The 22,804-nt window shown below is 37.5% G+C and overlaps 1 protein-coding gene across 4 annotated transcripts in view; it reads right to left on the bottom strand.

Moving 5' to 3' along the window:
* cep112 (centrosomal protein 112) overlaps positions 1-22,804 on the bottom strand; it is a gene marked incomplete at its 3' end in the record, with an annotated part of 200,048 nt that overhangs the window by 156,473 nt on the left and 20,771 nt on the right. For all 4 annotated transcript variants that reach the window (XM_082185304.1, XM_082185306.1, XM_082185305.1 and 1 more), the window contains 4 exons: positions 21,859-21,933; positions 17,014-17,061; positions 16,009-16,080; positions 1,442-1,528 (listed from right to left, as the gene is read on the bottom strand). In XM_082185304.1, coding sequence (XP_082041430.1) covers positions 1,442-1,528; positions 16,009-16,080; positions 17,014-17,061; positions 21,859-21,933 — 282 coding nt within the window. The remainder of the gene's footprint in view (positions 1-1,441; positions 1,529-16,008; positions 16,081-17,013; positions 17,062-21,858; positions 21,934-22,804) is intronic.

The raw sequence follows: 22,804 nt of genomic DNA, 5'->3' as shown, positions 1-22,804 counted from the left end.
TATCCTGCCAAACAAGAATAGTCCTCATCAGCAAGAGCTCTTATATACAGACTCTCTGAGGTTGGGGGGGTGATGGTCTCTCATAAGGCCTAATGCAACAGTGTTCAGGAAAGAAATGTTGGCATTTCAGAGCTGGTCTTCCCTTCAAACACGGATGCAACTTGGTTCAAACCAAATACGGCCTCCCAAAAGTTATTATTTTCTCTCTGTGAAAATCCGGCTCGGCCATCATCAGTGGATTATTTATCCTGCTTTTTGTCCATCAGAAGTGCACTCTGTTGCTAAGCTCATCATCCAGTGAGACGGTGGCCTGTGAAAGATGAAAGCTTGCAGCCAAGAGCGAGGGAAAGAGGAGGTTAAAGGGAAGTTCCTGGAACATTTAGGGACACGCACAATTTCCCCCATCGTCTCCTTAAAGAGCTCTCTCGGACACCTGCGGTCGTAACAGAGTGTCGAGGACGAGGGCCAGGGGCCGACGGGCTTTTAGGGATGACATGAAAGACAACGCTCTGCCAAGAATCATGTGACGGCTTATAAATGCTGGTGACATCTGTAAACATAGCTCATTTAATAGGCTTTACTGAAGCAGGATTTCGAGGTGTGATGCCACTGGGAATGAATGAAACACACAGTTTTTAGGTTTCAGAAATATATTATAATACCTGTTTGATTGCTGGTGCAACTCTGGCTTGATATTGGTTTTGAAAAAAAGTATCGCCACAACAATGAAACTTAAATGGGATGTTTGCAGAATCTAACCTGCAAGATATAAGCAGTCAATCTGTGTATCATCAACATACCTGTCATTAGAAACTCATCATCTACTCTTTAATGCCCCCATAACAGCAGATTTATGTATTGTTTATGAAGAAATATTGTGCATTAAGCAAACTGAGATGGACTTTGAGTTTTAAACATGGATTGTGGTTCTAATTAACACATTGTTAATTCAGAGGTCGTGTCAGACTTTCCCAATCTCCAATATTTTGACACAGGGTCGCAAAAATTCTGTCATAATCTATTATTACCCGTCATTTTAATGTTCATATTTTAATGATACTCTATGATCTATGATCATAGGCTGTGTTTTTGACAAAAATTTCATTTTTATACAAGAATTTACAGGACAATATAGGCTAGATTATGTTTGTTTATTTAAGAGAAAGTTGAATGTTTGTCCAATAAATTGCAATAACTTTGTGCTTTATTACTTTTGATATGAAACAGAGTCTCAGCTTTCAAATTCTGTCCATTTTATCACAAAATTCAAACAATAAATATTGTTTTGACGCTCTTTAATGTGGCACGAGAGATCATATGGACTCACAGAGATGGATTATTTGTGTTTTGTAGAATTTTGACATTTTCATTTTTGGCCAGAGTATTTTAAGAAATCTTTGGACGGGTAATCGATTAACAAAGCAGTGTCTGTGTCGTTCACCTTCTGAATCTCGGCATCATGTTTCTGCTGGATCCTCAGTGTATCCTCCTGATGTTTGGCCTCCAAGACTTTAGTCCTCAGCTCAACCTACAAATGAGAAACAGATCAAATGACACAATTCAGTGTGAAAAATGTAAACCATTTTTGACTCTTTTTGACCATTAAAGTCCCTGTAGTCAATAATTGTATCCCTTAAAACTCATCTTTGATCACCAAAATGACATATTGATGTCTTCATGCCTAAACTATCTTGAATGTAACTCGACACCCTTGCCTAATTTAATATGCGCGGTTCTATGAATATGCTAATGAGCCCGCCTCCACTCACTCACTCACTCAGCTCAGAGATCCACTCGCTCAACTTTCTGAGGTAAACGCTGCACAATGGTGTCGCTCTTTACAACGTCGGACACATAACGGTAATTATTATGATTAGCCTTTTGCTTGATTGTTATCAAACAGCTAATAATGTGTTGCTAATGCTACACAAACCATGTTCCCGTTCGCATCTCAGAGTCACACAGCTTTCTAACAATCAGCATCTTTAGAAACGCTTTGAACAACTCAGTGGAGAAAGGCATGTAGTTCATCATAACATCATAATATACATCATACACCTGCTACATTGCTATATCTACCCGTTTATCTAGTACTAGTCAAAATTGTGAGATATAAACTCGCAATTGTGTTATAAAGTCAGAATTGTGTGATATAAAGTTGCAATTGCGAGTTATAAAGTCAGAATTGTGAGTTATAAAGTCACAATTGCGAGTTATTAAGTCAGAATTATGTGATATAAAATTGCAATTGTGTTATAAAGTCAGAATTACATGATATAAAGTCGCAATTGTGTTATAAAGTCAGAATTACGTGATATAAAGTTTCAATTGCGAGTTATAGTCAGAATTGCGAGATATAAAGTTGCAATTGTGTTATAAAGTCAGAATTACCTGATATAAACTCGCAATTGTGTTATAAAGTCAGAATTACGTGATATAAAGTCAGAATTACGTGATATAAAGTTGCAATTGCATGATATAAAGTCAGAATTGCGAGATATAAAGTTGCAATTGTGTTATAAAGTCAGAATTACCTGATATAAAGTCGCAATTGTGTTATAAAGTCAGAATTGCGTGATATAAAGTCAGAATTACTTGATAAAAAGTTGCAATTGCGAGTTATAAAGTCAGAATTACGTGATATAAAGTCGCAATTGTGTTATAAAGTCAGAATTACGTGATATAAAGTTGCAATTGCAAGTTATAAAGTCAGAATTGCGTGATATAAAGGGTGTACTCACACTAGGCACGGTTGCCATGAACCGGGCCCGAGTACGATTGTCCCCCCTCCCCACTCCCCCTCTGGCCTGCACTCACATAGGGTTTCAGCATTCGTGCCGGAGCACGCTTACTTCATTATGGTGCGACGGTTTCGGGATAAACAGGAAGAGCGGCGCTCTCACTGAACACAATGGAGTCCAGCACGGTTAGCGCTCACACTGCATGCGAACCGCGCCCGAGTCCAACTGAACCGTGCTCTGGCCCACCTCTTCCAAGCGGGCCAGGGCCGGCTAATCGAGCCGCGCCCGGGCACGGTTCGGAGCACTCACACTAGTCAAACGAACCGCGCTTTGGTGGTCAAACGCACTCGGGCACGGTTCAAACTGGCTAGTGTGAGTACACCCAAAGTTGCAATTGTGTTATAAAGTCAGAATTACGTGATATAAAGTTGCAATTGCGAGTTATAAAGTCAGAATTGCGTGATATAAAGTTGCAATTGTGTTATAAAGTCAGAATTACGTGATATAGTTGCAATTGCGAGTTATAAAGTCAGAATTGCGTGATATAAAGTTGCAATTGTGTTATAAAGTCAGAATTACGTGATATAAAGTTGCAATTGTGTTATAAAGTCAGAATTACGTGATATAAAGTTGCAATTGTGTTATAAAGTCAGAATTACGTGATATAAAGTCGCAATTGTGTTATAAAGTTAGAATTACGTGATATAAAGTTGCAATTGCGAGTTATAAAGTCAGAATTGCGTGATATAAAGTCGCAATTGTGTCATAAAGTCAGAATTACGTGATATAAAGTCGCAATTGTGTTATAAAGTCAGAATTACGTGATATACAGTTGCAATTGCGAGTTATAAAGTCAGAATTGCGTGATATAAAGTTGCAATTGTGTGATATAAAGTCAGAATTACGAGTTATAAAGTCAGAATTGCGAGTTATAAAGTCAGAATTGTGTGTTATAAAGTCAGAATTGCGTGATATAAAGTTGCAATTGCGTTATAAAGTCAGAATTGCGAGTTATAAAGTCAGAATTGTGAGTTATAAAGTCAGAATTGCGTGATATAAAGTCGCAATTGTGTTATAAAGTCAGAATTAAGTGATATAAAGTTGCAATTGCGTTATAAAGTCAGAATTGCGTGATATAAAGTTGCAATTGTGTGATATAAAGTCAGAATTACGTGATATAAAGTTGCAATTGCGAGTTATAAAGTCAGAATTGCGAGTTCTAAAGTCAGAATTGCGAGTTATAAAGTCAGAATTGCGTGATATAAAGTCGCAATTGTGTTATAAAGTCAAAATTGCGTGACATAAAGTTGCAATTGCGTTATAAAGTCAGAATTGTGAGATAAAACTCGCAATTGTGTTATAAAGTCAGAATTGTGATATATAAACTCGCAATTGTGTTATAAAGTCAAAATTGTGATATATAAAGTCGCAATTGTGTTATAAAGTCAGAATTAAGTGATATAAATGATTTATTTCCTGTATCATAAATTGATTAACTTTTTCTTAAAAACAAGGAAAAAGGCTCTAAAGTAAAGAAAAAATGTCACCCCAGTTAAAAAATAGGAACAAAATCAATTTATTCTTCCATTATTTTGTGACCTGCCTTTGATTTGTGCTCCAAGAAATTGGTACCGTCCAATCACTTGTTTATGAAGTGGCATTCTGCATTATATATTGCTACTGAAACAAATGCTGTTTGCTCATAAAGCTCCCTCTCTCTCCTCTATATATATATATATATAGTATAGCAAAAATCCAGAAAGTTTCAAAACAGTTCTAGAAAGTTTTAGGAAGTGCTACTTATAAGCAGTGATGTTTGTTATGGTTGTTGCCATTTTTAATCTGTGGTGACCTTTTTGAAAATTAGATGAATTATGGCCCTTTTCATTGTTTTTAAGCAAACGCTCATTGATTTATGATACAGGAAATCTTTTATCTGAAAAACAGTTGAATGGTTTTAACCACAATGTCTAACACAGCACATCAAATTAATTAAAGAAAAACATGCAAAACTTATTTCAAAAGAAATGTTTTTCATGATATGACCAATTTACAAAAAGCCACAGTATAGAAACGTCTGAATTACAGTGTTGGGTTTCCTCCACACCCACAGAGAAACAACACCTCTTTTAACATCGCTCACTGAGAGTCAGTTAAGACAGTTCAAAGCAAACTCAAAGCCACATGTACTGCGCTGAGACATTAGGAAAGAGCAGGACACAGATGATCAACACAGGACAGGAAACAGCAGATAGAGGAAGATAAAAACATTACTACACACATAATGATGACAGTTATGGAAGCTTGTTTCCACCACAGCATACAACATTTTAAAAGATAGTTGCGACTTTTTATCTCACAATAAAAATCGAGATATAAACATGCAATTCGGAGAAAAAAAGGCAGAATTGCGAGTTTATTTCTCACACTTCTGACTTTATAACATGCAATTTCGACTATATCTCGCAATTCTGACTTTATATCACGTAATTCTGACTTTATAACACAATTGCGACTTTATATCACGTAATTCTGGCTTTATAACACAATTGGGACTTTATATCACATAATTCTGACTTTATAACTCACAATTGCGACTTTATTCATATAATTCTGACTTTATAACATGCAATTTCGACTATATATCGCAATTCTGACTTTATATCACATAATTCTGACTTTATAACACAATTGCGACTTTATATCACGTAATTCTGGCTTTATAACACAATTGGGACTTTATATCACATAATTCTGACTTTATAACTCACAATTGCGACTTTATTCATATAATTCTGACTTTATAACATGCAATTTCGACTATATCTCGCAATTCTGACTTTATATCACGTAATTCTGACTTTATAACACAATTGCGACTTTATATCACGTAATTCTGGCTTTATAACACAATTGGGACTTTATATCACATAATTCTGACTTTATAACTCACAATTGCAACTTCATTCACGTAATTCTGACTTTATAACACAATTGCGACTTTATATCACATAATCCTGTACATAAACTCGCAATTGTGAGATAAAATGTGGCAGTTACCTTTTACATTTTTATTCTGTGGCGGAAACGAGCTTCCCTTCACAGTTGATTAGTACTTTAAAGACAGGTTAACAGTAGATGCACCCAGTGACTTCGCTCAGAGCAACTCTACATGCAGTACGGCATGGGAATCACAAGGAGATCAATTTATGATTGAGGACCAATTTAAAATACAAGTTTTGTTTTGTTTTTTCCAACTGGTTTTTGATTGTCACCTGTACTTAAGCAAGCAAACGCTAATTAACTTCCCTCACCCAGAGCAACCTCAGGCTTTTAATGTGCCACAGGATTTCTGAGATCGAAAGTTCAACATTTTTGTGAACCGGCCAGTCAGAACACGCTCTTCAACGCAAGCACACACACACACACACACACACACACACACACACACACACACACACACAGAAGACAGGCGTGAGCTCACACTTCCGCTTATAACAAGTGCTGAAACTTTCGTCACTATGGCCGCCGGTCATTCCTGAAGCGGTGTCTTTCTTCTCGTGTATTTTGGGAAGCATGTTTTGATGTGGCATGAGCAGGATTTCTGTGTGAGCCTCCCAAGCCTCCGGCTGACTGCGGATCAGGGCTTTCAACGTCTGCCACCATCGTGGGACACGATCTACTGGCTTATCAGATCCGCTGCAGGGCACTGTACGGCCAGAGTAAACGAGTGTGTGTGTGTGTGTGTGTGAGATCCACACGTCTGTAGGCCACAACAGCATTCACAGAGCCAGAGGAAAAACCAACTCAACTGGAGTGGTCACTGATGCTTCATCAACATTCTGGGAAACTTTCCATTGCGTTTCAGCTTCCTCTGTGAATGCTGGGTCAGTGAGAAAATTACTTAATGCAAAAACATCGTAACATTACATATAACAGCAATAGGACTGTCAAATAAAACATTTAATTACGAATATTCGTTGAATATAAAAAAATAAAAAAAACCTGCGCATTTGCATTTTTGGTGTGTCAAGAGGCGCTAGACATGATGATGATGTAACTGACGCAGTTTGTTTCTGTCAGCTTATCCAGTATACAGTTGTTCAATTGAGAAATGGCTACACTCTAAAAAATGCTGGGTTGTTTCAACCCAAATTTGGGTCAAATATGGACAAATCCAGCCGTTGGGTTACATTTTTAAGGCGAGACACTACAGGTGAATAGGGTAAAAATTTTAACTAGCAGATATCACCATGAAACTTTCCCAGTTGATTACCTACATTAAGATGAGAAAAAAAAATTGTTACAAGTTTTCTGTAATTTAATGTTTAAATATGCAAATTAGGCATATCTAATTAAATCTGAGTATTGGATAAAGCCAGGTTAAAAAATATTGTTTCATTGTGTTCACATATTAAATTATAAATGTAAATTGTCTTCAAATGTCTTCATAATATAACTAGGTACAAGACTGGAAGGTTTGGTGTATATAGAGGTGCTACTGAAGTGGAGATTTCGGACTTGGAGAATGAGAGAAAAGTCATTTTGAGAAAACGGGCTTTAAAGATTTATCATCAGCCAATGAGATTGCGCATTCAGCCCTTTTACTTTAACGGTTGGTTGCTGATAAAAAATATTTGGATCCGACGGGATTGTACAGGAGAGAGAGAGCTTTCTAACGGTGTGTGTGATGACAGGGAGCAGACAGCCATCACGGAGCAGCGGGAGGATTAAGAACGCCAACTTTTGTTGAATTTATGAGAAATCTACAGATGCAAACAGACAAAGTGTAGTAAAATAAAGACCTAAATGTGTATTTCTGACTTTTTTTCACCACAAGTCTGAAAGAAGACATGTTATTGAAGACAAATCTCAAAATTGACCAGTAAAAAAAAAAAAAAGATGTTTTTGCCTGCCGTGTCTCGCCTTAAATATAATTTTTGAAGCAGCGGTTGGGTTTGTCCATATTTGACCCATATGTAGATGTAGTGAGTAGCTATTGTGTGTTCATGCAGTGCATTACACTGTCTGGAGGCTAAACTGAGTTTGGGTTAAACACAGATAGCAACGTGTGCTGTTCATGTCTCAACACCTGGGCGATGGCGCCGTAAACGACTGGTCACATTAGAGGATACGGCACTCGCATTGAACACAGTTTAGGGGAAACCAGAATGTGTATCCATCGACAGAAACACACATTAGCCTAACTCTGTCTCTTTTACGTGTTTTATGTGCCCACGACCGATCTAAATTATCCACATAGAAATGTATTGCCCATGTATTTTCAATGGGAAAGTGCCCAAGCAACAATCGCTCGGCAAGATTGCTCAAGAAGTTGCCCTGTGTATCATCACCTTCAGTGAACTGCGAAGTTAAAGATGGCGTGACCACAACTTTGCCCAACATCAAATGGCAAACGTAATGAAAGCGGAATGAAAACTGCGCTACTCATTATTGTGTCCTTCACGCTCAGTTTGGACCAATGAAAGTGCAGCGCGAGCCGATCTTGATCAAGTGACGCTGTTACTACGCAGCGCTAATAAGAGATCTAGTAAAGAAAGCATTTGAATTCGCCACAGAAGTAATAACATCTCTGCGAGATCTAGTGAGAAGCATTCGGATTTCTCCGTTATTAACGGATCAAACGGAGCTGACGTGGAAACCAGGAGAAACATTGTGCCATGAATGAACTAGTTACGGGCTTTAAGTCCACAGATCTGCAACATTCACCGTGGATTTACTGTAGTAACACTCACTGTAACCATGGAAGTGTGGCAGGAATAGTAAAATGCTTTCAAGTACGTCACAACATCTTTTCCCAGCTCTTCAAAACTCAAATATTATCATATTTAAATGTTATTTTTAATGTGATGACCAAAACATTATTTGTTCATCCTTCAAAAATTACCCCCATTTATAAAACTAAAAGTTTCAAGATGTAGGACATTTTTTTTTAATACATTTTTATAAATTTTTTTAAATCAAGGAAATCAAGGAACCATTACTGCGCTACTTATTACAGATGTTGATCTACCTCAAAGCTTGCCTTGATTGTTCTACGTTTACACTTTTACATTGCACACATTTAGTAACATTTTATTTAAGTTCAAGAGTTTCTTTAACACTTACTTTTTTATTATCTTAATATAAGACATACAGAAGATATTTTTGTTAACATTTTATTTTGTTTTTGACTGCTAAAACTAATATAATTGGTTGGTTGCCTTAATAATGTAAAAAAACAGTGGTTTAAATTCAAACTTTTCTACTTGTCTTAAAAAAAAAAATCAATAATTATCGATACTGAACGATATGAAAACATTATATCGTGATAATTTGTTTAGCACACGCTGTTCTGATTGGCTGACTCCGCCCACACACTGTTCTCACTGAATGACTCCAGCCACAGGCTGTTCTGATTGACTGACTCCGCCCACACACTGTTCTGATTGGCTGTGTGATACTGGCTATATTCGATAAAACTGATTATTCCTGATGAAGAGATTGCATGATAAAGAAAAAACTAAATGAAAACACTAAAAAGCCAGATGTTCTTTACTGACATCAAAAGTACATTGATATACTGAAATCGAGGGTTGAGTGCAGACACAACGTAATGTAACTGCATAAAATATTAATTGAAGAAAATATTGTGAAACTATATTGTGATATCGCCCTGCCCTAGTACATACCGTAGTGTCATTTCATATTCAGGCCCGAATCATGAAGACATCTCATGTGCTCCACGTAAACAATGTATTTATTTACACATCAAAAACCTGAATACAGCCCAGGAGGCTTTTGTCAACTCCAGAGAGAGGATCTCGAGTCTTCTTCTTCTGTGATTCACAAAAGCTGTTTAGTGTCTAGTGCCTAATACACAGCACATCAGCTGAGGGTGTTCGGCTGACGAGAACATTTACACAAGCACAAGATCTTGTAGCACCTAAAATTGTGGTGATGAATCTTCATAAATGCTATAGCCATAGTTCCCCTTCAGATCTACTCTTTACCTGGCTCTCCAGCCGGTCCCTTGGAGCCAAACCACTTTAAGCTTATTCTTGCATTTTGCAAACTGCTCTAAATAACAATATCTGCTAAATTACTTCAATGTAAATGCATTTGTAGTTTCTCAGACCAGAATCATACCGTACACAAACTAGGGCTGGGTATCGATTCAGATGTTCCAATTCGATTCGCAAACTCTCAATTCCATTCGCAAACTCTCAATTCCATTCGCAAACTCTCAATTCCATTCGCAAACTCTCAATTCCATTCGCAAACTCTCAATTCCATTCGCAAACTCTCAATTCCATTCGCAAACTCTCAATTCCATTCGCAAACTCTTAATTCGATTCGCAAACTCTCAATTCGATTCGCAAGCAAGCTCTCAATTCCATTCGCAAACTCTCAATTCCATTCGCAAAACTCTCAATTCGATTCGCAAACTCTCAATTCGATTCGCAAACTCTCAATTCCATTCGCAAACTCTCAATTCCATTCGCAAACTCAATTCCATTCGCAAACTCTCAATTCCATTCGCAAGCTCTCAATCCGATTTGCAAGCTCTCAATTCGATTTGCAAGCTCTCAATCCGATTTGCAAGCTCTCAATTCCATTCACAAGCTCTCAATTCGATTCACAAACTCTCAATTCGATTCGCAAGCTCTCAATTCGATTTGCAAGCTCTCAATTTCATTCGCAAGCTCTCAATTCCATTCACAAGCTCTCAATACAATTCGCAAGCTCTCAATTCCATTCGCAAGCTCTCAATTAAATTTGCAAGCTCTCAATTAAATTTGCAAGCTCTCAATTCGATTCACAAGCACTCAAGTCGATTTGCAAGCGCTCAATTCGATTCGCAAGCTCTCAATTCGATTCACAAGCTCTCAATTCGATTTGATTTCTATTCTCGATTCGATTCTAAATTCGATTTCGATTCCCAATTCGATTCTCAATGAATATAGATTTAATACAAATCCTATATGTATAAAAAAAGAACAGTGGAAATAAGTTTACAAGTGGTTAATTAATAAAATAAATAAAAATGAAGAGCCAAAAACCTGTATATTAAACTCTTTTTATTTTAGGTACACTTAAAGGGATAGTTCACTTTGAAATTAAATTTTGGTATGTTTTAGCTTACCTCAAGGGCATCCAAGATGTAGGTGTCTTTTTTTCCGCAGTAGTTTCAATTTTGATATTTTTAGGTCAAACCGTTCTTGTCTGTCAGTCAAATAATGCAGGTCTATAGTCACCACCTCAAAGAGCATGCACAGAGTCCAAATTAAAACAATTCCCCATCGTCCAAATTAAACAATTCCCCATCGTAAGTACACATTGATGGCCCAAGACACGAAACGAGCGGTTTGTGTGAGAAAACGAACAGTATTTATATCGTTGTTACCTCTTGAACACAGCTGCGTCCAAATGATCTGAGAGCGCGGGCGGGAATAGATATATACACTAGATGTCGCATTGGCTACGGTTTCGCAGTTTCGATATATTTCAAATGCATACAATGAATGGACAGGATTTTGATGCAAGATGAAAAATTTATGCTGAAAATTGGACGAGTGAGAACAGTCGCACGCCTCGATCAAACACGATCAGGTTATTATATGTTTAACATAGAACAATCATAAAATCTCTCAGCATTAGCTGTATATGCTTTTTCAGGCAATTCGAAAAAGACATTTTTGGCAAAACTGCAATGGAAACAGTTTTTGCGCATTTACAGGTCACCTGACGTAGATGACGCGGTGTGTTTGGACAGAATACGAGACAGAGTTCTTTATTAAATTCATATAAGACAAAAGAATTACAGGAATAATGGATTCTAAACCTCAAATAAATGCCACCACAATCAAGACCTCGAAGCAGAAATGAGGGAGAAACACCCAGAAACTCCTCATATGTGCCGCTCACAAGTATAATAAGGGTCGTTCCTCACCATTAATGCTTGGATAACACACATACATCTCCTTCGATTAATAATAATGGCTAGTGCAGTGGCCGGGATATAGTACATAAACCTACCAACGTCCGTCGCCATGGTTTTTGGATTGATTTTACTGACTGCGAGACGAAAAAATGAAGTTTTAGTCGCATAACATCGGTTAATGGAAACGCCATCATTTCGCAATAGTTTTTTGTCGACATTTAGAAAAAAATCTTTAATGGAAACGCGCCTATTGCCTCCTGTCATGTGACTTTTCCCCTTTTATTCTCAGTTACCCCCCCCACCGAACGCTTTAGGGTGTGTTAAAACTCAAAGGGCGGTAATACTTTAATACTTAATGTCACTTTAGAAAAAAAAAAAAAAAAGAATGATTTAGATACTTTTTAATGTCATATTTGACACTACATTGTTTTATTTTTTATTTATTTTCTCATTCAATTTTCGGGGAAACGCCCCAGTTGAGACTGTTGAAGATCACGCCCCGGATGAGTGCATTTGATCATGAATAAACCATAAAATCAATGTCCAGACACAATTTATAGACACCAAACGCATAAGTTTGTCTCCTGACAGCATTATCCTGGAGGCTGGAAGGGATCTTCTAAGAGCTAAACACACAGTTTGCTCCAGTCACCTGCCCTACTTCCACTCAAACCCTGAGAAACATCTCTCGCTTTGCGTACGACTCTTCTTGTGCAATCTCAGAGACCACATGAGACCTGTCAGAGGAGGAGATTGCACTGATTGAAGCCACGCAGTCAAACACATCCCGGCAGCGCAGATGCAAACGTGGGCGGCGCTTTTTTCTTTTCGTTTCTTGTCTTTTTTTCTTCTTCTTTTTTTTTTTTTAAGCTTCAATTGGTGCTTTTAGAAAAGTTTGTCAAACTACATCAGTGGCGTTCTGAAACTCTCGTCTGAAAGGGTGCGGCGGGCGAGCGCACACCTCCGGGTTTCCAGATTCCCTGGAATCAGTGAAGCGAATGACATTGGTGCTTTTACTCCTGTTAAACTCACAGAGACGCAGTGCTTTTTGAAGAGTAGAAGGAGAGATGGAAGGGTGGGAGGAGGAGGAGGAGGAGATGAAGACGGTGCGAAGGAGACGAGAGCAGCTGTTATGTCTTTTCTTTTGCCCGGCGTTTCCTTAGGGAATGTTTTCAACAAAACGTCTGCTACGTGTTAGCGCCACACTGCGGGTCGAGTCTGTGATTCCAGCTATTTTGAGAGTCAAAATCTGGGTGACTTTTCACCAGAAAGCTTCCTGATGACATCTCAATCGCATCACTGGCTTGGCTCTATGAAGGAAAATAATACAACTGAAATGTGTCAATGCAAAAAAATCTAATGTGATTGTCAAATACGTAGGATAGACCACAGAATAGGGCTTTTCACACTTGAAATAGTTAACCCTGGGTAATCCTGTTCTCAGATGTCACACACCCACGGGCCGCTGGATGAACGTCTGAATATGGCAATTGGAAACACACCTTAGGAGTTTCAAAGTCGTCATCTGATTGGTTGAATTCAACAAGACGTGCCTGGTCCTGGAAACAAAGATGCGATGATGCCAAACCCCCTCATGGAAAAAGCAAGCAAATCGTGTTTACAACTGACAATGAACGCTTATCAGGATCAACTAAACGCTGGATTTCCAAAATTTGTGATGTACATTTGTGACTCTTTAAAATAGGTTTAGCTTGCACTAAAAATAGAGTTTTATCATGGATAGATGCACTTTTATGATGGATAGATGCACTTTTATGATGGATAGATGCACTTTAATGATGGATAGATGTACTTTATGATGGATAGATGCACTTTTATGATGGATAGATGCACTTTAATGATGGATAGATGCACTTTCATCATGGATAGATGCACTTTCATCATGGATAGATGCACTTTTATGATGGATAGATGCACTTTTATGATGGATAGATGCACTTTTATGATGGATAGATGCAGAGAAGTTTGATGTTATAAGCACCAATGCACTAAAACATAATAACAGTAATATTCACCAACAAACAGTATGTTTTTACCAAAAAATATTTTATCATATGGAAAAATGCCACAAGACTAGAATCTTTTTGTGTGATGCTGCAAACAAAACACAGAAACAGAGTTTTGAAGTGACTCACAGACCGTGATTCATCAGATGATTGCTCTAAATCTCTAAACGCTAACTTCAATGCTGTTTTTACTAACGTTTAAATCATATGTCCCACCACAACAATCAAAGATAGCAAAACGAGTCAACAGACAGTTTTCAGGAAACGTCCTGGAGAAATAAAGATAGAACCCATCATTTCAGATTGCAAAGAAAGAGTAAACAATAATGGCGTGGCACAACACCAAGAACGCCTAACAAAAGTAGTGCCGGTAATGAGCTTTGTTTTTTCTCTGCCCTCAACTCTACAGTCATTTCAATCAGGGGCAGCGAAGGGCAACTCACGCACCATTTCCCTTCATCAAAGCCTAGCAGCTCCTGAGGTACGTTTGACTCACCCTTCACCCCATTACCTGGGAACGTTTCTTCAGACAATAACTCAAACGCTCCTCTCGCTGCCACCTGTTATTAATTACCACGCTCTACAGCCCAACGCCGGCGCAATTTACTCTGCTTACAGCAAAACAATGTTTTTGCTAATCTCAGAATCTCTTCGCTAAAAAAGTTAATGTGGTGGCCTTATCTTTCAGACGTCAGCCCTGGAGACTTAAAGGGAAAGTTCACCCAAAAATGAAAGTTAGCCCATGATTTACTCACCCTCAAGCCATCCTAGGTGTGTATGACATTCTTCTTTCAGACGAACACAATCAGAGTTATGTTAAAAAATGTCTAAGCTTTATAATGGCAGTTTTGAAGTCCATAAAAGTGCATCTGTCCATCATAAAAGCGTATCTATCAATCATAAAAGCGTATCTATCAATCATAAAAGTGCATCTATCCATCATAAGGACTTCATCACTTTTATGATGGATAGATGCACTTTTATCATGGATAGATGCACTTTTATGATGATAGATGCACTTTTATGATGGATGGATGCACTTTTATGATGAACAGATGCACTTTTATGATGATAGATGCACTTTTATCATGGATAGATGCATTTTTATGATGGATAGATGCACTTTTATGATGGATAGATGCACTTTTATGATGGATAGATGCACTTTTATTTACATTTACATTTATTCATTTAGCTGACGCTTTTATCCAAAGCGACTTACAATTGCTATATATGTCAGAGGTCGCACGCCTCTGGAGCAACTAGGGGTTAAGTGTCTTGCTCAGGGACACATTGGTGTCTCACAGTGGATTCGAACCCGGGTCTCTCACACCAAAGGCATGTGTCTTATCCATTGCGCCACCACCACCCCTTTTATCATGGATAGATGCACTTTTATAATGGATAGATGCACTTTTATCACAGACGGATGCACTTTTATGGACTTCAAAACAGAAACAGCCATTCACTGCCATTATAAAGCTTGGAAGAGCCAGGACATTTTTTAACATAACTCCGATTGTATTCGTCTGAAAGAAGAATGTCATATACACCTATGATGACTTGAGGGTGAGTAAATCATGGGCTAATTTTCATTTTTGGGTGAACTATCCCTTTAAGGGCCGTTTCAAAAGAGTGTTTAGCTGTTTTGGAAACGGCTGTATTCTAGTGAAGACGAACACTGATGATGCTGTTTGACTGAAGTTGACCTAATTGAGCACTGCTCTTCCCAGAGGAAATGTGATTACAGCAGGTCACGCTCACTATATTCAACAATACCAGTCAACTGACATCAAAGAGAAGCTTGTTCTATGGGATTTTCAGCTTAAACCCACATACAGCGGGAAACTGTCATCACAAACAGGGCTTGTAAAGCTCTTAGGAGAAGTCGGTGTCCCTAAACAAGCGAAACTCAGAGAGGCTGGCTTTGGTAAGGTGTGTGCAAGCTGTCATCCAGCATCGCTTTCTTGAGTTTATTAAAAGCAACCAGCCATCATACAGCATTTACTCAAGAAGTGGAAAAGTGTGGCGGATGACAAATCTCAACAAGACAGCAGCACTGAAGAAAAAGTCACTGGTTAAGTGAAAATCCTGTCATCATTTAATCATGTCGTCCCAAACCCGTAGGGATGTCTTGCCTTTGTGAAGAAATTAAGACGTTTAGCAGAATTATGCTGTTCTTTTCCATGCAATGAGACTGTCATTGTTCATTTTTAGTTGAACTATAGGGGACTGGACCAGTTTGAAGGCATTTAAAGCACATTACAAGCACTTTGAGAGAACTTCAAGTTCCTACCTCCTTATCGGCTTTCACTGGGGAGGCCTCGTCACAAAGAGTGCTGTTTCTACCAAGACTCGACTTGAAAATCTATTAATATAAAAGACAAAGACAAAAAATGTGCAAATACAGAAAAACTTGGGATGTCAAAAGTAGGGATGCACGATATATCGGCCACCATTTCGGTATCGGCCGATATACGTAAATTTTTTATGTTATCATTATCGGCCCGATAAGAAAATTTGGACGATATATTAAAGCTGATAAATAATGTGTTATTTCCTTCAGCTGAGACACTTCAGATGCGCACTGTTCAACATGATGGGTTTGAATTGCTTGAAATATGAGTGGAATCACTTAAAAAAAAGGAAAATTCGGCTTTCAAATATAAAGAATTATCAGTTATCCGTATCGGCCCAAATTTTCATATCGGTGCATCCCTAATCAAAAGTACTGTCGATACCAAAATGATTAATCATTAATCAAATACAGTAAAGTGCAACATGGCCGAGTAAAGTGCAACATGGCCGATATATTGGCAGATAAATCTAAATCCATATATATATATATATTGGGATTTTTAGATTTATATATATATTTGTAAATCTTGTAAATCAATAACAATATAACAATAACAGTTCTATAGTTTTGGTAGCACCAAATATTAGATTGAAGAACTCGAGAGAGATTATCCTTTCTAATCAGTTTTTCATTAAGTGGCTTTTAGTGACTACATGCATGAAATCTAGCATTTTTTTCTTTTTCTTTTTTGTTTCAATGGCCAGAAATGCAGTGTCAGTGCCTTGCTGTATGCTTTGAGCTGGCCCAATAATTTAGATTTACTTTCAACTGCTGTTAAGATTAAAGCACTGATTACTTAATGTGTATCTTCTGTTTATATTTGTTCTATTTCTCGAAATAGTTTTGTTTGTTCTTTATTTTGCCTGTTTCCTTGAACATGTCATGCTTTAATTGAAATGATTTAACAGTAAATGTGTGGAGATCAATGTTTGTTTCACTTACCGGAGACAGAGGGACAGGGTTCTCACGCAGATATCTGGGGTTTTCTATCTGTAAAAAATAAAACAATACAACACAACTTTACTCTCCTCCTCTTTTGGTAAGTCCCAAACATCTCCCGTCCACCTCTGACCTCCTTTTATTTGTCATAAACAATCTGGAAAGACTTCAAAGAGAGTCATTAAGTACAGTCTCTTCCCTACACTGGCTGTGTTTACAGAAATCAGACCTCGAGCCCACAGAGGCATTGTGTGAAGTGAGGCCATTTCCCCTTCTTTTTAAAAACTCTTCTTCCCTACACTGAGTTTGTGTTTTGTCACCATAACCCATAATCTGTGAGCTATAGGAGTCTGTCCTCATCGATGAGACCGTAGAAGACACGTCTAACACATAATGAGACGGACCACGATTGAAACATTTCATTTCACTTCACTATTGTGGGTATCGGAAGGCATTCATTTTGTGTATCGGTGGTTTGACTTATTTTCCGGGAAACTGAAATGTATTAATTTTTTATAATTTTTTTACTTGACAAGTTTTGACTTGCCTGGCGCCCGAACAATTTAATTACATTTACATTATTAATCAATCAAATGTGATTTGGGACAGCCACAATTCACAATGAAGCCAATAGTTTGACTTTAATCAAAAAATATTACAAATATCTGGCTCATATTAATACTTAGGTAAAGTTGTATCCCCCTCAAACACTTTACCCTTGACTACCCTTAAATATTGGTACTTCAAACCCAACATCTATTTGTTTATGTTTTATTTTTATTTTAATAATTATTTTTATGTTAATTGGCGCCCAAGACTGGCATTTTGTACATTCTTGTTCTTTTGCCTTAGAATTTATTTTCAAATGTAATGATCAAGATCCCCTCTAAAAGTCCCACTTTTTAAGGTCATTTTATAATGGGAAGGGTTCGAGTCTCAGTCTTATATTTAAGAAGCTTAAATATAGGTAAGTAAATGAGATTCCACTGGTTAGAAAGCCAAGGCTAGTAAAATGGCTGTTGGGAAAAGCCTACTTCATTCACGTGTTTGGAGAAATGGACAGATGTAATATACAAGCATAACAAATAATTAAAATGAATAGTATTTCACAGCAATTATGCTAATGCTTGTCAATGAGGTCTAAAACAGTGGTTCTCAACCAGGGGCCGGTGCCTATTAGGGGCCTCAAGCAGAGCAAATATATGTTTGTTGGTATATATATATATATATATATATATATATATATATACACTGTATATATGACCCAACAAACAATGTTTCACACTATGCATAAAGAGGATTGGGTGTTAAGTTTCAAAAGTGTGTTGTGCCAAAAATCCACACATAGTGTGAAAAGTCAACTATAAGTAAGCCGTAGGTTGACTTAAGAAGAGTGTGATGGTGTGTTCTGGCTCAACCAAACATTGGGGAAGTGTCTGGTAAACCATTTGCAAACAGTTCTTGTTTTGCAATTCCATTTTGGTGAGATTAGCAGCAACAGAATTTACACACTGCTACTTTATGAATGTTAAGTTACCCAGTAAAAAGTATTCAATAAGAGCTCAAACGCAGCATGGGTGTGATGTGGCTCTGGGCCCGTATTTATCAAGCTTCTCAAAGTGCCGTTTTAAGTCTTAAGTGCTGAGCATTCATGAAACTTACTCCTGCTTTCAAACTTAAGAACAAAAGCAAGTTATCAAATTTCTTAAAGCAAAGAATCACTCTTGGTTATTTAAGACAGCTCGAGAGGTCTCTCAAGTGGTTACACACAAATGCTGGGTTGTTTCAACCCATGTTTGGGTCAAAGTGTAGGAGTTGCCAGTAGGGGCTTGTGATGCACTGAGGAGAATCTATTCAGTGATTGGTCCATGCCGATATGTCGTCATCCAAAATCCCGTTTGTGGCACAGCAAAGTGTTGTGAATCATCTCTGACACTCAAGATTTAGTTAAATTACGACTGAGATGCTTGATAACTCACTTTTAAGCGCAGCTTTGACCCAATAATTTTTTTACTCTTAAATGTGCAGTGTGTGATGTTTAGCGCCATCTAGTGGTGAGGTTGTGAACTGCACTCAACAGAAGTTACGGTGGCCGACAGGAAGTGATGTCGTCGTCTGAGACAGCAGAGAGTAGCCAGTTCAGCAATGAAGTTTCTTTACAAAGATAAATTAAGAAATTAGGTTTACTTAATTATTCAGTAAACGGATTTGTTATTGTGATTATTATTGTTACCTGTTCATCATTGTGTCAGTGTTTTATTCGCTGACTTTAGCTATAGCTTCTTTACACGAAGAACAACATAGTGATGAAACGCGTTTGTCCGTTCAGGGCCTCTGTAGAAACATGTGTGTGTGTGTAGATAGAAACGGCTCATTCTAAGGTAATAAAAACACAACGGTTCACTATGTAAGATCTTTATACACCACTGAAAACATAGATATGTATATGATATTGAACAGATCCTCCTAAATATTCCACAATGCACCTTTAAGGCAGTGTTCTTGTGAGTAATTCTCAGAGGCTTGATAAATACGGGCCCTGAACTGTTTCTGAATCTTCAGGTCACAGCACTGGACGGCAGGAGTGTGTTATCGCATCGGTTTCCAGTGCTACGCTTCACGTCCACACACACGATGCAGATGTCGATTAGCCCAGCATCAGCGCCCACAGAAAACAGGGGCCCGGAGCCACTAGTGCACATATACTTATCTCAACACTACACTCTCTGATAACAGCAGAGTTCAGACTCTTGTTTTTTCCTGCATAAACTTTCTGATGAAACAAGGTTTCGCAATTTGCTGGGAAGTCAGAAGTGGCTATTGAGGAAATCTGGAGGCCAACACAGTCCTATAAAGCTTCAAACGCTTTGAACCCAAGAACTCAGCATGCCAACGTGTTGAGCAATCGCTGCAGCACATTTTTCCTCCCACATGGTGTAAGTCATCCATGGCAAGCAATGCTGTGCTTTCTCTTTTTTCTTTAATTTTAAGGTTTAACTAAGAACTCAAACTCAGGATGCGCTAAAAATGAACTACGGCCACTGATAGTGACGTTTTCTGGAATATATACTGTACAAAATTGTGTGTTGTCACGATAATGCAATTTCTAATTTTGATAAGATACCTTAAAGTCCCCCTGTTGTGAAAATCAAGCTTTTAAATGTTGTTTATATGTCTAGTATGTGGTGTTTTTAATGTGCTTTATGACAAACCATGTGTAAATTGTGTAATCATGTGTAAGCAGTGAACCAAAGACAGTCTCAAAAACACGGTTTGAAATCGCTGGTGTTTCTGACGTCATAAACTACCTTGTAACCAATCAGATCAACGTGTGATCGTCGACGAGTGGATCTCTGAGTGAGTGAGTGAGTGGAGGCGGGGTTCATTTGCATATTCATAGAACCACGCATACTAAATTGAGGCTAGGGTGTCGAGTTACATTCAAGATATTTAAAGGGATGAAGAAATTTATGTCATTTTGGTGTGAAATTTTGACGTTTTAATGGATACAATTATTGGGGGGACTTTAAAAATACCGATATTCAATACCAATTTTGATACCGCAGGGAAAACCTGCTATATAGATATCAATTACATTATCTCCTATTTTTTTGTCTATCCACTGAAAGTCTAGGCAATCAATATTTTCAAGCTATAAACACCATTCCAAAACACAAGCACACAAAACATTTGGATTCATGCTGAAAGAGAGAGGTACGTGAGAGCCAAAGATTATTCATATAGCGTATTTCCCACATGCAGGCAGTTTCAGTTTAGCTTTTAATAAATGTATTTAGACTTGATGCATTACATTTATAATAAATGCTGTTTATAATGAATGACAAACAATAATTTACGGTAGTTTTATACTTATATTTTTCATTCCTTTTCTAAATACGGTAATGAATTTATAGGATTTGTCGTGGAATGAGGCGATTTATAATTGCTCGTAAACGTTTTGTTTTATTTGTCAATTTTTACATTATTTCTGAATGTAATAATAAAAAGTGACATACACCAATGTAACCTATCTGTGTTTGTTTTGTTTTTTTTCCTCTGGTTACACTTTATTTTAAGGTGTCAATGTTACAGTTAAATTATATATATACAAGTACTTAGTAATATTAATTAACTACATGTACTTACTATAGGGTTAGGGTAGGATTAGGGTTTGGTTGAGGGTTAGATGTATGTAATTATGCATAATTTACTGTTAATACTACGGTAAGTACATGAATTATGCACATCAGGCAACACTGCAAATGCACCCACAAAACTGGCATGCATGATATCTAGCTTGTTTGTGAGTGGTAAGTTGTGAAGGATGTACTTTACTGAGACTGAGATCCAGATCCCTGAATCAGCTCGTTCAGATGCTGAAAGTGAACCTGAAACTCTTCTACATTCTTTCATCATCAGTTGATGAATTACTGCTGTTGTTACAAGCTAAAAATTCACTTAATGCCCATTTTCAATAGTGCAAGGATAATGGTATGGGGACCAATATAGTGCTGATTTTGGTGAAGATCCTGTAATAAGCATGTGTGCACTGCAAAGAATGCCAACGGCCTCATTTAAATGCGCATGGCATGACACAGCACCTTGTTAAACTGGCCAGGTCTTTTGATGAAATCGCACGTTGAAGTGCAGTGATGAATTAGCATTGTTTCACACCATTAGGCAAATTTGTGTTTCCATTGTCATCAATGCTAAAATGATCAGTGAGTCTCCATGACAGTCAGTTCACATGAAATGGTCGCTCATATATGAAAATACGTGGTGAAAACTGAATTTTAAAGGAATGGGTGGATAAAAGGGGGAAATATTTGAAAAATCCTCCAACTTTACCCCCAGGTTCCAGCTGTTGAAGCGAGCCTCAAAGTCACTATCATCAGAGGAGACGAGCCTCCTGTGCGCCTCCGCCTGGAGGAGAAAAACACAGTGAGGAACAAAGACACGGAAAACCACGTCCAGGGATCGAGATTCACCAAAACTAAACCTGCTAGACAAGGGCAGAGATCATCAAACCTTACAAAGCTTCAACTCATGATAATAACATTATAATCTAACATTCCTCAGTCAGTAACAACCTTTGAAAACCAGTTTAATCCACTATTTTTATCATTTGGAAGAACATATTGACTATTAATTGTAAGTTCTCAAAGACACTGTATGAATCAAAAGAGAAGTTTGAAAAATAAAGCAAAACTGTTATAAAATATTAGGGATGCACCGATATATCAGCCAATATATCGGTATCGGCCGATATCGGTACATTTTTTATGTTATCGTTATCGGTCCGATAAGACTATTTGTCCGATATATTAAAGCCGATAAATAATGTATTATTTCCTTCAGCTGAGACACTTCAGATGCGCACTGTTCAACATGATGGTTTTGAATTGCTTGAAATATGATTGAAATCACTTCAAAAAAGGAAAATACAGTAAAGTCTGTAATATCGGCTACATAAAATTATAATGAGAACATTATTATAATTGTGTGTTTGGGTCATGGATTTTAATGGTGAAACTTTTGTTTTTGTAATCAGACTCTCAAAAATTATATAAAAATTTGGATTTAGATTTATCGGCCAATATATCGGTTATCGGCTTTCAAAGATAAAGAATCATCGGTTATCGGTATCGGCCAAAATTTTCATATCGGTGCATCCATACTAAACATTAAGTTATGTATATTGTCACGAATTAAATAAATATTAAAATCTTTATAGATGTTTGATATAGAAATGGACATACTCTCCTCATGGTATGACATGTTTGACTTGAAATAT

The sequence above is a fragment of the Leuciscus leuciscus genome (assembly GCF_965113295.1).
Source record: "Leuciscus leuciscus genome assembly, chromosome: 1".
Classification (NCBI taxonomy): domain Eukaryota; kingdom Metazoa; phylum Chordata; class Actinopteri; order Cypriniformes; family Leuciscidae; genus Leuciscus; species Leuciscus leuciscus.
Note: the sequence above shows the minus strand (reverse complement) of the source record. Positions and strands in the feature narration are given on the sequence as shown.